A 14,463-nucleotide genomic window follows, 5' to 3' on the forward strand; every position below is an offset into this window, starting at 1 on the left:
TTCCTTGGGGCCTTGAAATTACCCAGTATTGTATGATTATAAAAATAATTTCCTACTCTTCAATTCAATTTGCTAATGTAATGGAATTTTCTATGACCCAGTGTTAGGAGTCTCTTTTTCATAAGAACACTGGCCCTGTTGAATCAGACTCACCTTTTTTTTTTTTTTTTTTTTTTGTATTTTTCGGGAAGGGTCTACAGGGTGTTCAGAGTCTCACTACTAGATCAGATGATCAGACTCGTAGTGATCCATCCGCCTGTTTACAGCCTCCCAGGAACTGGGGGATTACAGGTGCACGCCACTACACCTAGTCTGGATTGCCATCTCAGCGCGCCCTGCGAGCGGAGCAGGCACTGGCCCTGGCCCCTGCTTGCAGGTGCTTTAATCCGCCTCGCTATTTGGCCAGCCCTGTGTACTTGTTATCGAAATTACAAAGTCATCTCTGTATGTAAAAATACAAGTTAAAGCAACATTGGGTGTAGAATATCCTTTCATCTTCAGAATAGCTATGTAACCAATTGGATGCACATTCTTCAGGTTTTGTAGAGTTCTGCATCTGCGCACATGTGTGCAGGTTTGTGCATGCCCTGCACACACCTCTCCTTTCTCCTGCCCTTCCCTCTCCCTTCCTACCTCTTTCCTTTTGTGCTACTCCTTAAGTGCTTAGCCTATTGCCAGAGGAAAGAAGGCACTGGCTCTGCACGCTGTGCTTTCCTGGTTTTCACTCTTGGAGTGGAGCTTATTTTCTTTGTCCTTTTCTCACTTTGCCCACCATGAAGGTTCAATAAATTCAGACTCTGCTTTGCTTCTGTTTATCCGTGGTAGCCAAGTTAAGAACTGTCCCCAAACAATCGCTCGACTTTGTAAAGGAGGCAGAGTCTGGGTCCTTTCTCCTGGCACAGCCAGCTATGCAGCTTCTTTTCTGGCTTCCTTGGTGATTGGCTTGGCCTCAGTCCCTGAGGCATTTTGTACCAGTTGATTCCAAGTATAAAGTTTCTCTGGGATTTCGTTTTTGCAGCATTCTTCTTCTGTGGCTGTTACTAGCTGAGGTTTCCTGTCATTCCTTACCATTTCAATCATGTCTGATTTCTGTCTTCTAGAATTGTCTAAGAAGATTGCTGTGCTGATATTCTGTAATTTCAGTGGGACTTAGGGAGGACAAAAGGTGAGGCATATGTGGTGGCTCAGTCAATATGCCAAACCTCTCAGAGGTCTAGTCCTGCTACTATTTGTAGTCCAGATTCTTTTAAATTCTTCAAAGAAAAGTTATTTGAAAAAAATCTACAAATGAGTTTACATTAAATTGAAAAACCTCTCCACGGCAAAGGAAACAACCAACAGAGCAAAGAGGCAATCTACAGAAAGTGAAAAAAGAAATTACCAATGCTCCTGACAAAGGATTATTATCAAGAAAATATAAAGAACTCAGAAAAATGAAGATTCCCTCAATATAAAAGACCCTGTTAAAAATGCTCAACTAAGGGTCAGGGAGATGGCTCAGTAGAATAAGCGCTTGGCTGGCAAGCACAAGGGCCTGAGTTCAATCCCTGGTTCCGGAAAAAAAAGATGCGTAACCAAAATAGACACATAAGAAGAAGAGCTACAAATGGCCAATAAGTATGTAAAAATGTTAAAAATCCCTGGCCATTGGAGAAATGTAAATCAGAACAACTCTGAGATGGCCTTACTCCAATAAGAATGACCATCATTAAGGACTGACTCAAAACAGCAAATGCTTCCAGAACTGACAGGAGAAAGGAACCCTATGACACTATTGGGAATGTAAACTAGTATGAGTTCTGTAGAAATCATTATGGAAATTCCTCAGAAATTCAGTAAAGATAGGAATTGTGCTTGGCTGAGTTAAACGGCTGAGTATCTCCTTCAAGAGTCAGGGTCCTCTCAGTGTAGTGGTCCATGCACGCTCGGACTTACAATAGCACAACTCATAGCAGCTAGATCATGAGCCTGGCTTAACGGCCCATCACTAAGTGGGTGGAAGAAGGAAATGCGATGCGTACCTACACTATAAAGAAGCATAAATTTGAGTCATTTGTAGGAAAGTAGATACACCTTTGGACCATAATACAAAATAAAATCAGTCATACTCAGGGTAAATGCTGTGTGCTTTCTCTAATGAGAGACCTCAAATACAAATAATGTAAAAGCAAGAGCAAAATAAAGACAAATGGTAGGAAACAAGGAGGTAGACTTTGTGGAGATGGGAAAAGTGAGCTAAGGAAGGAGGGAGTGAGGAGGGCAAATGGGGAAAGGGGTAAACATGACTAAGACGTATATGTGTTTATACTGGTTCCTCTAGAAGAGTGTGATTCAAGAGCAACATATCACAAGCATATGTTAATAAAAAAGAAACTTCAAGAAGGCTTTACTTGCAGTTCTTCTGGTCTGTGTTGGAATTTGAAGGGTTTCTTTCTCTATTTGTCTTGCTCTTAATGTCTGTCCTAATGAAATCATTGAAGGCTCATTCCTGTCTGCCTAGGTGTGTCAGTGACAACACTGCCTGACAGCACATTTATGGACTTGCAAAGTGCTACTTGCTGAAAGCCAGCTACCGTTGCGGAATTCACTTCAACATAGTCGTATCATTATTCTTACTTCATTTGCATACATAAATTCACTTTTTCTGGTAGACATGTTTGTGTTTAATTTCCAAGTGACTGAACAGTTTCACTTTCCACTTTCAGCATCTAGATCAGGTGGGGATGTAAAAATTGCAATAGTAACTTCCCACAGGCACGTGACACTCGCTTAATGCATCTTACAATGGTTTCTTAGTGCCTGCCAGAAACTAACGCCTGGCTCATTAGTTTGTGTGCTTGTTTCAGGAAGGCGAAAACATTTTCTACTTGGCAGTGGAAGATATAGAAACAGATACAGAGCTTCTGATCGGCTACTTGGACAGTGACATGGAGGCGGAGGAGGAGGAGGAGCAGCAGATTGTGACAGTGGTCAAAGAAGGGGAAGATGAAAATTCTCAGGGGCAATCAGCAGCTGGCATAAAAGGTATTACAGCTTTAATTGGTGTCTAAAAGCATAAAAGCTGTAGAAGAAATACAGTTTGAACTCTGTGCATTATATTTGCATTATAATAGAGCATTGTCAAAGAAGGGGATGGAGCTTTGTGATTGCTTATGATCTGCTTAGTCTGAAAGCACGGAATACGTCCCTTTCCCAGAACTTAAGAGTTTAGTTTCTCCTTTGCCCGTGGGAAACAATGAGTGCAGAGAAAAAGTGTGCAGGAGGACCCTGCTGGATCCAAGAGGACCTAGTCCTGAGCCTCACTCTTGTTTGCAGTCATTTGGGAATCCTGAACTTCCCGGATTCTCTTTTTGTTCTGATCACAGAAGACTGCGGGATGGCTGCTTTGTCTTAATTTGATGACCAGTGACTTGTGCTGAACATAGGTCAGCCTTACTTCAGCCAGTCCTGCAATCTAGGAGATGGATATCACGCTTGTCAGCTGCTGGAGGAGAGTTAGGATTAGAGCGTGTGTTGTTCGAGTTTTATGTCAGAAGGAAGTGTGAGGGAAATGTGAATGATGTTCATAGATATTCACGTTTCATGGCAAGTTGTGTCTTGGTCCACTTGGGTTGGACTGAGTAATTTATGAAAAATGGAAATGTATTCACTGCATTTACTAGAGCCAGGGAAGTCCAAAGTCAGGGCACCAGTAGACGTGGTATCTGGTGAGGGTCCTTTCCCCACCAAGGACACTTCTGCCTTCGTCTTCTTAGGGCAGCAAGGCCAACAAACTTCCTTGAATCTTCTTATAGGATGCCCATACCACTCATGAGGGCAAAGGCCTGAGAGGCCCCTTTAGTGTTATTCCATGGGGTCACATTGCAGTATGTGCAGTTAGGGGGCCACAGACATTCAGACCCCAGCAGCTGATACTTACTGTATAGTATTTTTCCATTTTTTAAAGCATTGTCACTTCTGAGGAGGCACTGGTTTTCATAGTTGGTGTGAGAGTAAGGCCTTTCATAGGAGTTTCCAATTCCAGCCCTATGCCATTGGCTAGAAAGGCTGAGCGTTCTGTTCCCCTTGCTAGACTATGTCTATTTCTGTGTTTCAATTAGGGGCTGGAGAGATAGCTCAGTGGCATAAGCACCTCCCTGGCAAGCACAAGGTCCTGAGTTTGATCCCCAGTACTAAAATAAATACATAAATAAATAAATAAATATTTTTTAAAAGCCTGACTATATTTTAATTAGGTTATTTAAGAACAAAGAAGAACAGGCTCAGTCTATGATGTTTTTTAAATATACATCTTCTTGTTCAGAACATCAAATTTTGGGTGATGATGTTTATTTGTGCACTAATTTTTTTTTGGCTATTTATTTTTTCTCTGTCACATTTAGGATTTCTTATCATGTTCATTTCTTAAATTTATAAATAAAATATTCCTATTTATCTTTTCATGACCTGATACCTGTTTTGTTATCAAAATAGCAGGTTTCATTAAGTTTTATAAACAGAATTCACAGAATGCTAAAAAAAAATTTTTTTTCAGACATATCAACCTGATACTTGTATTTTATTATTTTGTTTTAGAATTCTTTATTTTTTTTTCCTTTTTTGGTACTAGGGATCAAACTCATGACCTTGCGCTTGCCAGGAGGGCGCTGTGCCACTGAGCTGTATTCCCAGCCTTTTGTTTTAGAATTCTTAGACTCATTTATGAAAGCAAAGAAACAAAAACTCCTGCAAAAGAAACAAAGAAGTCACTTGGATCTCTAACACTTGAAAGTTTGATTGAATCAATTATAATGTGTTTAGTTTTAAAATGTTGACTTGAGATGTTAGGTGGAAGAAAAGAGAACATGTGAAAATGTGTATGAAGTGTGATCATAAACTAGTTTTTCCTAGACTGTGTAAATACTGCATGTACGTAAGGTAAGTCATGCTTGGAAGGATAGCATTGTCTCTGGAAGGTAGGTCTATTGGTGATTTTTATTTTCTAAATGCAATTCTAGACAGTAGCCAGAAAATGTACCTGTAATTTTAATAGCACATGGAGGAATTTGGGCAGATCTCTCTTCGCCCATTTCAGGACAGCCAAGCTTCACTCGCTCCATCTGCTGGAGTCAACACAGTGTTCTTTTTTCTTTTCTTTTCTTTTCTTTTCTTTTCTTTTCTTTTCTTTTCTTTTTTTTTCTTTAATGATTTTGGTCTTTTTCACACACATGTCAGCTTTGGTAATTTAAAACTTTGCTTCAGTTGGATTTTTCTTCTTGTGAACCAAAGTGTGAAGGAAAGATGAACCACTTGTGGAAAAACTTGCGTTTTGCAATTCAATCTATAAAATAACCCTTTGTCTGCAATAATTTAAAAATTGAATTTGGTTTTACATTAAATCAGTAAAACCCAAGTAAAAGATTTTAAAAATAGCTTGTCTCTATAGTGCCACTTCCTGTTATTGTTTTGTGGACATTTTACAGTCATACAAAAAAAAAATTTCTCCACAGAACAGTGAATTTGGTTTTAAGACAAAGGCGCATCTAATAGCTCTTGGCTCTGAACTTCCACCTTGTGACAGTGTTTCCTCATCCCATTCAGATGCCCTCTGCTGTGCAGAGGACTATGCCTGCCCACAGTGTGACTCAAGCTTCACCAGCGAGGACATTCTTGCTGAGCATCTCCAGACGCTGCACCAGAAGCCCACAGAGGAGAAGGAATTTAAGTGCAAGAACTGCGGGAAGAAGTTCCCAGTTAAGCAGGCTTTGCAAAGACAGTGCGTACATTAAAAAATATCTCTGATAGTATGACTAACTAACACTTCAAGTGTTCCATTAGTCTGGACTGATACTTGTTAATCTGTGTGTGTGTGTGTGTGTGTGTGTGTGTGTGTGTGTGTTTACGTGAGACGGGGGGAGAGAGAGAGAGAGAGAGAGAGAGAGAGAGAGAGAGAGAGAGAGATCTATCGTTTTCTTAAATATTCTGTTTATGAAGGTACAAGGTAATTGTTATATGCTAATCAGTTTTTGTCCATGTATTAACTTGCCATTCAATATCAACTTCATTGATTTCCTAACCTGAAATTCAGATACACATAATTTAGCCCATGCTTTGAGATGTTATATCCTAAATTTCGATTGTCGTCGTTTGATATTCCCTCTGAGGTAAAATTTTAAGAAATGGAGAAAATTCAATGTATGAAGAATATGAAGACATTTTGGAAAGAAATGTTTACTTCACAGTAACTTCGGAGGAGTAATTAAATACAAGATATGATAATATGATGAGTCAAATGATATTACACACAGCCCTGAAGCTGTTATTGTATAACTACCAATATTAACAATATGTCGTCCTTTTATTTAAATATTTTACAGAAGCATGAATTGTTTAAAGTGAACATGAGTTATATTTAACGGAATAACATCACATATGAATGAGGAAATCTTTAACATAGGTTTAATATTATTTTTTGTTTCATTAAAGTTCTAAGGTGATTTCTATGTTAGGATTATTTCTATATATACACATAGTGTTATATATGTATATGCATATGTAGCATTATATATAGTGCGTATGCAGCATATACCACTACGTAGCACTCTATGTATGACACTGTGTGTAGTATATACAGCACACATATATAGCGCTATATATTTGAAAAATATATATAATGATATATATTTCCTTATATATTGCGTATCTGTAGTGCTTATAACATTTGAGAATATAACTTTCTCCTTAAACTTAGTGTTTAAAAATTAAAACAGGGGCCAGGGAGATGGCTCAGTAGAATAAGCGCTTCCCTGGCAAGCGCAAGGGCCTGAGTTCAATTCCCGGCTATGCAAAATAATTAAAAAATAAAAAAATTAAAACAAAAATAACAAATTAGACATTAAGAGGTTCTGTTAGAGTTGCTCTTAAATAAACCACCTATGTTCATAGCAATACACTTCATAATACATAAACTTCGGAAGCAGTATATATGTCTATCAGCAGACCAGTAGATTAAGAAAATACTGTATTTTTACATAACGGAGTACAACTTCATTGTAAAAGGAAGAAAGATTTCTCTCATAGGAAAATGGATGTGCCTTGAGATCGTAACATTAAATGAAATAGATCTAATGCACAAGATTAGACATCGCATGGTTTTTCTTATGTGAGAAACTCAAAATATAAATTAAGAGCCAAAGAAAAGACAACTAGAGGTAGAGAGACAGACCTTTTACAGACGAGAAGGCCATCCCGAGGTGGAGGAGGGAGGGGACGAAGAGGATGCAAAGGAAGGCAGACGTGTTAGGTGCAGGGCCCAGCTCTGCGTGGGATCCCCATCATGCCATGCTGCAAGCACGTGCTGAGAAAAAGTGAAGCCTGGAAGCTGAAGTCACCAAGGAAGGGACCATTTGCTTTTCTGCAAACATAGTAAAAACTTGCATTCTAGTCAGCTTTTACTGCATTTAGCATTCTATAATCCACATGAAAAACACACTTGCTGAATTAGAGCTTAAATAAGGTATACTTTTAAAAAAACCTTTAAAGGAAAAAAAAAAGAGAGAAAACATCGTGAATATAATTTTACTCAAAGTCAGCATTTTCATACATTGTTTTATCAGAGTTCCAGTTTCTGTTACTGTCTTTGTCCCTCTATTTCCCCTTAGTGGTCTTCAGTGCACAGCGCAAAGCAGTCGGAAGGATTCTTCACGGAGTTTTCAGTGCTCTTTTTGCAATTCCTCCTTCAGTTCAGCATTGAGGTTTTGTGTCTGAGTTATGAGATGGCTGTTATATAATTGTGGGTCATTTTTTTGCATGCACAATTTCATGCTTGGTAACGACTTAAGATTATACTAATTAAATTAAAGGATTTAAATGCTTTTCTTTCTTACCTGCATAGGTAATGCATGGAATGACCCTGAAGCTCTAGTAGGGAGCATGTGTTACAAAAGCCTGCCATATGTTGGACTTTCATAGGGCGACTGCAGCACTTCTTCACCCTGTCTGCGTTGGCTGTTTGTCTTGTAGTTTTGAGCAGCACCAAGAGACCTGCCGGGGGGATGCCAGGTTCGTGTGCAAGGCTGACAGCTGTGGGAAGAGGTTGAAGAGTGGGGATGCCCTGAAAAGACACCAGGAAAATGTCCACACTGGTGAGGAGTCATTGGAAGGTCACTTTTAAAAGGGTTTCCTTTCCCCAGGACACAGCGATCTGTTTTAAATTCTCACTCTTGGGGAAAAGCTGACTGTTCCGGTATGTTTCACACAGATGTGGATTGCTTTCCTTCACCGAACACTGTTTCATTTTCAAGTACATTTCTGAGATCACTTGTTAGTTTTCTTATCTTTGAATTAGTCAGAATTGTAATCCTGAATTTGAGTCTGGTTGTGATTGGTAGTCAGGTTAATCAAAAATAATACTTTTTAATAATAGCATATCAATTTTTTCTTTGATAAATTGTTGAGATCTACAGTTACAGATATATTTTGAAACTAAGTGATGCTCTTATGCCTTAAAAATGTTTAAACAGAAATATTCAATCTTTAAATGCTCACATTTTTTCATTATTGAGAAAATTCCTAACTACAGTTTGAACCAGCAATGGAGATAACTCACTACTTTGGACCAGCCCATAACTACATTTTGAGATGAGAATCAAAGGTATTTTGATTAATAAAGCAAATGCCATTCACATTCCTTCTCATGGCTAGTCAAACAATGGAACAAATATAAAATTTGCTTGTCACTTAGCTTTGATCTGCTTAGCACTTTGTAGCAATCAGCAGATGTGTTCTGGTATAGTGACTGAACATTTTGCAGTGGCTTGAGCCCCGAACTGTATCTCACAGTGAGCCTCTTACTTAGCATCTTTTCTTCAGAAGGCGCTGAAGCTAGCTGAACTCCTGTGTCCTGTGTACATGCATTGTTCTTGCATATATCACTAGCCCTTGGCTTCTGGGAGGTTTGTAGCATTGTGTATGTGAATTGGGGGAAAGTGGGGTCTTTTTCTCCCTTCTTTATTCGCACACTTTTGTGAAATGGTATCAGTGCAGCATTTCTTCCAGTGCTTGCTCATCATTCCAGAAGTATCGCTTTATAGTCATAGAGGTGGCCAGCATGAGCCAGCTGCTGGCTCCAAATCTGCAGTGTTGCTTTGGGCTTTTGAAAGCCCTGGGTGGTGGGAGGGAGTCTCGTGTGATGCATCTCCAGGTTGGTGTTTTTCCTTGGGACTTTACACTGTGGTTTTCTGCTTTTCTTTTTGAAGAATGGATAGTTAATATAGAAAAGGACATTTTCCTATGATTCCAAAAGACAAACATCATTTTTTGATAGGCTTGCATTCATAGATCATTATTTTATTAAAAAAAATACCTATCTTGGGCTGGCCAGATAGCTCAGTGGACTAAAGTGCCTGCTTTGGCAGAGAGCAGTGTCCAGAGTTCAATCCCCTCCCTGCATGCCATGCCAGCCCTGTCCCCAGGGTGCACTGAGACAGTGATGGAGCCTGGGCGTGGTGGCGCTCACCTGTAATCCCAGAGCTTGGGAGGCTGAAAACAGAAGGATCACTATGAATCCGATCTATGTAGTGAGACCCTGTAGACACTGTACTAGATATATTAAAAAAAATTACTATTAAAGTGCTGCTTTTAATTTTCTCTGTGTCTGTAATATATTGTAACAAAATTTTCATGTCAGTTTTAAAGTTAACTTTGCTAGACTAAGTAGAAAACCAGATGCATACTGGAACTCTGGAAACTTTTGCATTCCTGTTGCTGGCTATGTGGTTGTCATGCTGTGCTATAAGCATACATTTTGAGGCTCCTTGTAATTGGCCTTGGATATTCTGATATTACAGAGTCTGGAAATTCATGGTGATCTGTAGGAAATAATTTATGAAAGGAAATTTTGTTATTTTTTTCTATGTTGCAGATCATGTAAAATCTGAGCTCTTGTATTTTAACCAAAAGTCACTCTACATACTGGAGTTCTTCTGGACTTGGTGCGTGATTCCAGTTTCTCACTCATGGTCTCTTTGGCCCTCCTTGCCGGGAACTGTGCATATGCTTGAGGGGAGAGTGTATCCTACAGAGAGTACCAAGCAAAGCAGCACTTGCATATCTGGTTGCAGGATTCTTTAATTATAAAAGGACAAAGGTATCCAAAGAAATAGAAGGTCTTTCAGCTTCTACTTACGATGACAAATTTCCCTTTTAAGTGGTACAAAGATGCAAATAAACGAGACTTGAGTATTTAAACGAGGGTCTTAATCTTTCATAGAAACTCTAAGATATGGTAGGTAGGTTCTTAGACTAGTTCCTAGAAACATCCTTATGCAATGTTGTGTGGTAACCTGTGTGCTTAATTGACTGTGTGTTTCGTATGGTTGTGCAAATTCCCTTCAACATCAAGTGCTATAATATGTTCCTGAATTTTTTTAATGCTTGTGCCTGCAATCCAGTGCAAGCATTGTTGACTCATCTAGCTCCCTAGCCCCGCCCCCAGAGCACTTTTGAAAGTCGCATGTGAAAGTTGTACATCAGACTTACTGGCGTGTGGGAAAGCCAGACACAGTACATGTTCTAGTTGTGGCTTTGCATGGGTACTGTTTTTTTCTTGAACCTAGGAATGCTGGTAGAGGGCAGTGAACTTCATGGCTACACAGGAAAATACAGAAAAGGAAAAGATTGAGTTCTTCAAGCCATTTTCTGTCTTTCTCACCTGCCTAGTTTCTGTAAATGCTAACAGTATAAGGGAGATGATATGTGTCTGTATTCTCAGATGAGTAGTCCTGAGAGTTTTCTGCATTTTTTTCAAGACAATTTTCCAGCTCTAGGATGAAGAGGAAGAGTTGTGAGGAGGAGGAGGAGAAATTTGAGAACATGGGTGGGGGGCTGGGATATAACCTTTCACTGGCTGGAAGGGCAGTGGCAGGAGGGCAAGAGCAAAGGGAGAATAGTGCTTGGAGGAACCACTTCTTCCTTTCCTTTTTTCCTCCCCTGATCTCTCTGGTGGGAAAGGCCCAGCCAATCCCAAGGAACAGTTGTCATGAGGTTGGGCAGTTAAACATTATGGGCCAAAGAGGGTCAAACCCAAGTAATGGGAATTGGAAGAGGGAATATTCTTTATCAGTGTCTTTCGCACATTATAGACATTTTAGGGAATTGAAGAACAGACATATGCAGTCAAATACTCATTTGCTCAAGAGAATTTTCTTATTCAGTAGTCTTTTTGTCAGTCACCAAGACAATTTTCTTGACTGAAATTCTAGCATGAGGAAAAGTGTATTAAGTGCATGCACTGTTACCTGCAGTATCTTAAACAATTCATATTTGTTTTTCAAAAATGTATTTTTCTTTGACAAACACAATCTTATAGTAAAATCATGTTGGAATTCTTTTTTTTTTTTATTTGGTTTGTGTTTGCTTCAAAATAATAAGAGAATTGCAGACGATGGAATTGAGGTAGCAGCAGGAATGGACGTGGCCTCGTAGTCATTATTGAGCTCTCGTGGTGAACACATTGGTTCACTGTTTCTTTTTATCTTTTTTTTTTTCTGTATTTCAAGGAAGGGTCTACAGGATGTTCAGGGTCTCCCTACTAGATCAGACTCATAGTGATCTGCCTATTTACAGCCTCCTAAGAGCTGGGATTACAGGCGTGCACCACCACGCCCAGTCTCAGTTGCTGTCTCAGCACACCCTGGAAGCGGTGCTGGCATGGCAGGCCTGGGAATTGAACCCCTGGCTCCTGCACCTGCTTGCAGGCACTTAACCCACTGAGCAATTTGACTGGCCATTCTTCTTATCTTTAAGTCAGGGTCTCTCTATGAAGTACAGGCTAGCTTTGAACTCAAATAATATATGTCTCATGCTGGCCTTGAACTTATAACCTTTCTGGTTTAGCTTCCCAAATGTATACACTGCTGTGGTGATTACTAACTGGTGGCCACTATGGTCCACCCCGCTCACCTGGACCAGTGTGGTGCTGGGTATGCGAGGCCCACCTGAGGATCGTTTACAGCAGCATAAGAGGCAGAATCTGTTGCGAGGCTGTCGGGGAAACTTTTATGAAGAAGCTGCTGGAAGCTGCTGGTTCTGGTGGACTGTTTGCTGGAGGACCTAGTCATGCTGTCTTTCCTGATGAACTTAGTTGTTCTCACTGGAGGAGGAGGTTGGGACCTCATTATCCCTGAGGATGCTGTGGTTCACTTTGGAGGAGCTCTGGTCCTCCTCTTGAGCATTGCTTCCTGGCTCCAGAGGGAAAATGGTGCACAGGTCAGTCTCGTCCTTGATGGGAACTCGACTTTCTTGCTAGAGGAGCTCAGGACCTCACTGTTGCTGATGACAGCTGTTGTACTTTTGTATGGAACTCTGGTCCTTACCTTAAGCATTGCTTCCTGGCTTCAGTTCAGACCCCCTGAACCTACTAGCACAGATCCTTCATCTTGCTGGCTCAGACTTTCTAGCTTCCGCCATTGAGCTTTGGGCCTTCACGCTGCAGACCAGTGACGCGGGCCTGCATTAGACATTGTGGTGGGCTGTAGGCCTCCAGATGGCCTTGTGGGAGGCACTGTTATGAGCTCTGGATTTTCAGCTGGACTCATGCATGGTCTTGGGATCTAGGCCCTCAGTTGCATTCTTTGGTCTTTAGACTGTGGACAGATTTCTTGTACTTTTTGTATATTATTCTTTGGCTGTTTCATTATAAAATAATCTTATACAATATGTGTCTTGTATTCCATTATTTCCCTTTTAAAACTCCTTAAAATGGTAACAACTACTATGGCCAGCAATATGTTTAGTATGTATATTTGAAATCAATCAATTAGAACTGGAAAACATGATTTTGTTGTTGTTTATGACAGTACAGATGACACGTTATTGCATCACATCTTAAAAAAGTTTTGTTGGCGTCTATGACTTTAAAATGTTTAGTTTTCATGAAGTTTGATCCATTTAATCATATAACAAGGCAACATTGGGTTTTATGTTGATTATGTGCTGTGAATATAATATTTTAGTATGTTTGATGTTACATTATTCTCTTTAATTCAATCTAATACAGCATGTGCTCATAGATTTTGTAAATCCAGTGTTAGAAATAATGTATAAGTCTCATTAGAAAACCTAGTTGATAAAATATTACATTTAGAATAAAATATGCTAATAATCAAATATTTATTGAAATGTGGATGAATAGAAAAATCAATGAATTATTTATGAATTGTTTTTTTCTTTCTTAAACATGTATGGTTAACTTTAATTTGAGTTTTGTGGAAATACGTTTTTTCTTTTAGTACCATGTCAGTATATGAAAAAGTGAAAGGCCTATTTTATGTAAAAAGTGGTATGTCAAACAAGATTCTCAAGTTTAAGAGGAAAGTGTCTGAAATACAATTTGCTCTTGACTTGAGTTTATGGATATATCTGCATCTGTCTAAATGGATGTGAGATTCTGAATTAAGAAAAGGAAATTACAAATGTAGAAACACTGTATCAGTTGTACCTCTCAGTAGTCTCATTTAGTTTATGATGGTATTTTACTTCTATTTTAGGAGATACTAAGAAAAAACTCATATGTTCAGTGTGCAATAAAAAGTGTTCCTCACCGTCAAGCCTACAGGAACATAGAAAGGTTAGTAGGATAAAGCTTAACTTTCATCGCAGTAAAAGGTCTTCCTGTCATTTATAGCGTCTGCCATAAAAACTTTCACCTTATCTTTTTATATGGTTAAGCTAGAGCTTTGCCAGTAAATGATGACATATTCTAGAATGTAAGACAATAGGAAACAAAGTAAAAAGATATTTTAAGTTGCTGTTACTCAGAATTAATTGAAATGCTTCCTCAGTGTCAGGTGTCGTGTCTAGCTGAATCCTTCCCTTAATTCTGATCTGGTTTCACACTTTGTCGATTATTATTTGCTCAAGAAAAGCAATGAATAAAGAAACCAGTGAGAATACCGAACCTTTTATGGTACTTACTATGTACTAGGAAGGAGCCTTTGACTATTAAAGTACATATGCTTTAGTCCAACACAAGCAAAATGAATTCAATTATGGTACAACAATAAAATAGTATTCTGAATTACTAGTATGTTTTGTTAAGCTTGATTTTAATTTATTCTGCTTCTTAACAGTGACAGAGTATAGAGTCATAAGTTTGTAGGTCCAAGTGCTGTTAGCAAAGATGAATACTTATTCAGGAGAAAATAAAATTCAAAGTTATATATTATTATTTTACTGTGGAAATTAAGATGAAAAACCAATGGCAATTGTTAGCTAAACAACATTAGTAAGCATTTCATAAGATAGAATTAAAATAGAATTGAGATTTTGTTCACACTATGACAAGTTCCAAAATATTCATGTTGTGACTTATAACAAAGGTATAGGGCCGGTGAGACAGCTCAGTGGACTACACATCTGCTTAAGCAAGTGCAGGGGCCAGAGTTCGATGCTCCACACCACATGCTGCACTGGCCCCTCTCCCAG

At 39.1% G+C, this 14,463-nt stretch overlaps 1 protein-coding gene across 3 annotated transcripts in view; it reads left to right on the forward strand.

Annotated features, from left to right (window-relative positions):
* Prdm5 (PR/SET domain 5) overlaps positions 1 to 14,463 on the forward strand; it is a 209,814-nt gene that overhangs the window by 82,929 nt on the left and 112,422 nt on the right. For 2 of the 3 annotated variants that reach the window (XM_023704426.1, XM_004644243.2), the window contains 5 exons: positions 2,847 to 3,024; positions 5,581 to 5,755; positions 7,641 to 7,733; positions 8,002 to 8,123; positions 13,527 to 13,606. In XM_023704426.1, coding sequence (XP_023560194.1) covers positions 2,847 to 3,024; positions 5,581 to 5,755; positions 7,641 to 7,733; positions 8,002 to 8,123; positions 13,527 to 13,606 — 648 coding nt within the window. The remainder of the gene's footprint in view (positions 1 to 2,846; positions 3,025 to 5,580; positions 5,756 to 7,640; positions 7,734 to 8,001; positions 8,124 to 13,526; positions 13,607 to 14,463) is intronic. The other variant, XM_004644244.2, reaches the window with a different exon arrangement.

The sequence above is a fragment of the Octodon degus genome, unplaced genomic scaffold (genome assembly GCF_000260255.1).
Source record: "Octodon degus isolate 3935 unplaced genomic scaffold, OctDeg1.0 scaffold00196, whole genome shotgun sequence".
Classification (NCBI taxonomy): Eukaryota; Metazoa; Chordata; class Mammalia; order Rodentia; family Octodontidae; genus Octodon; species Octodon degus.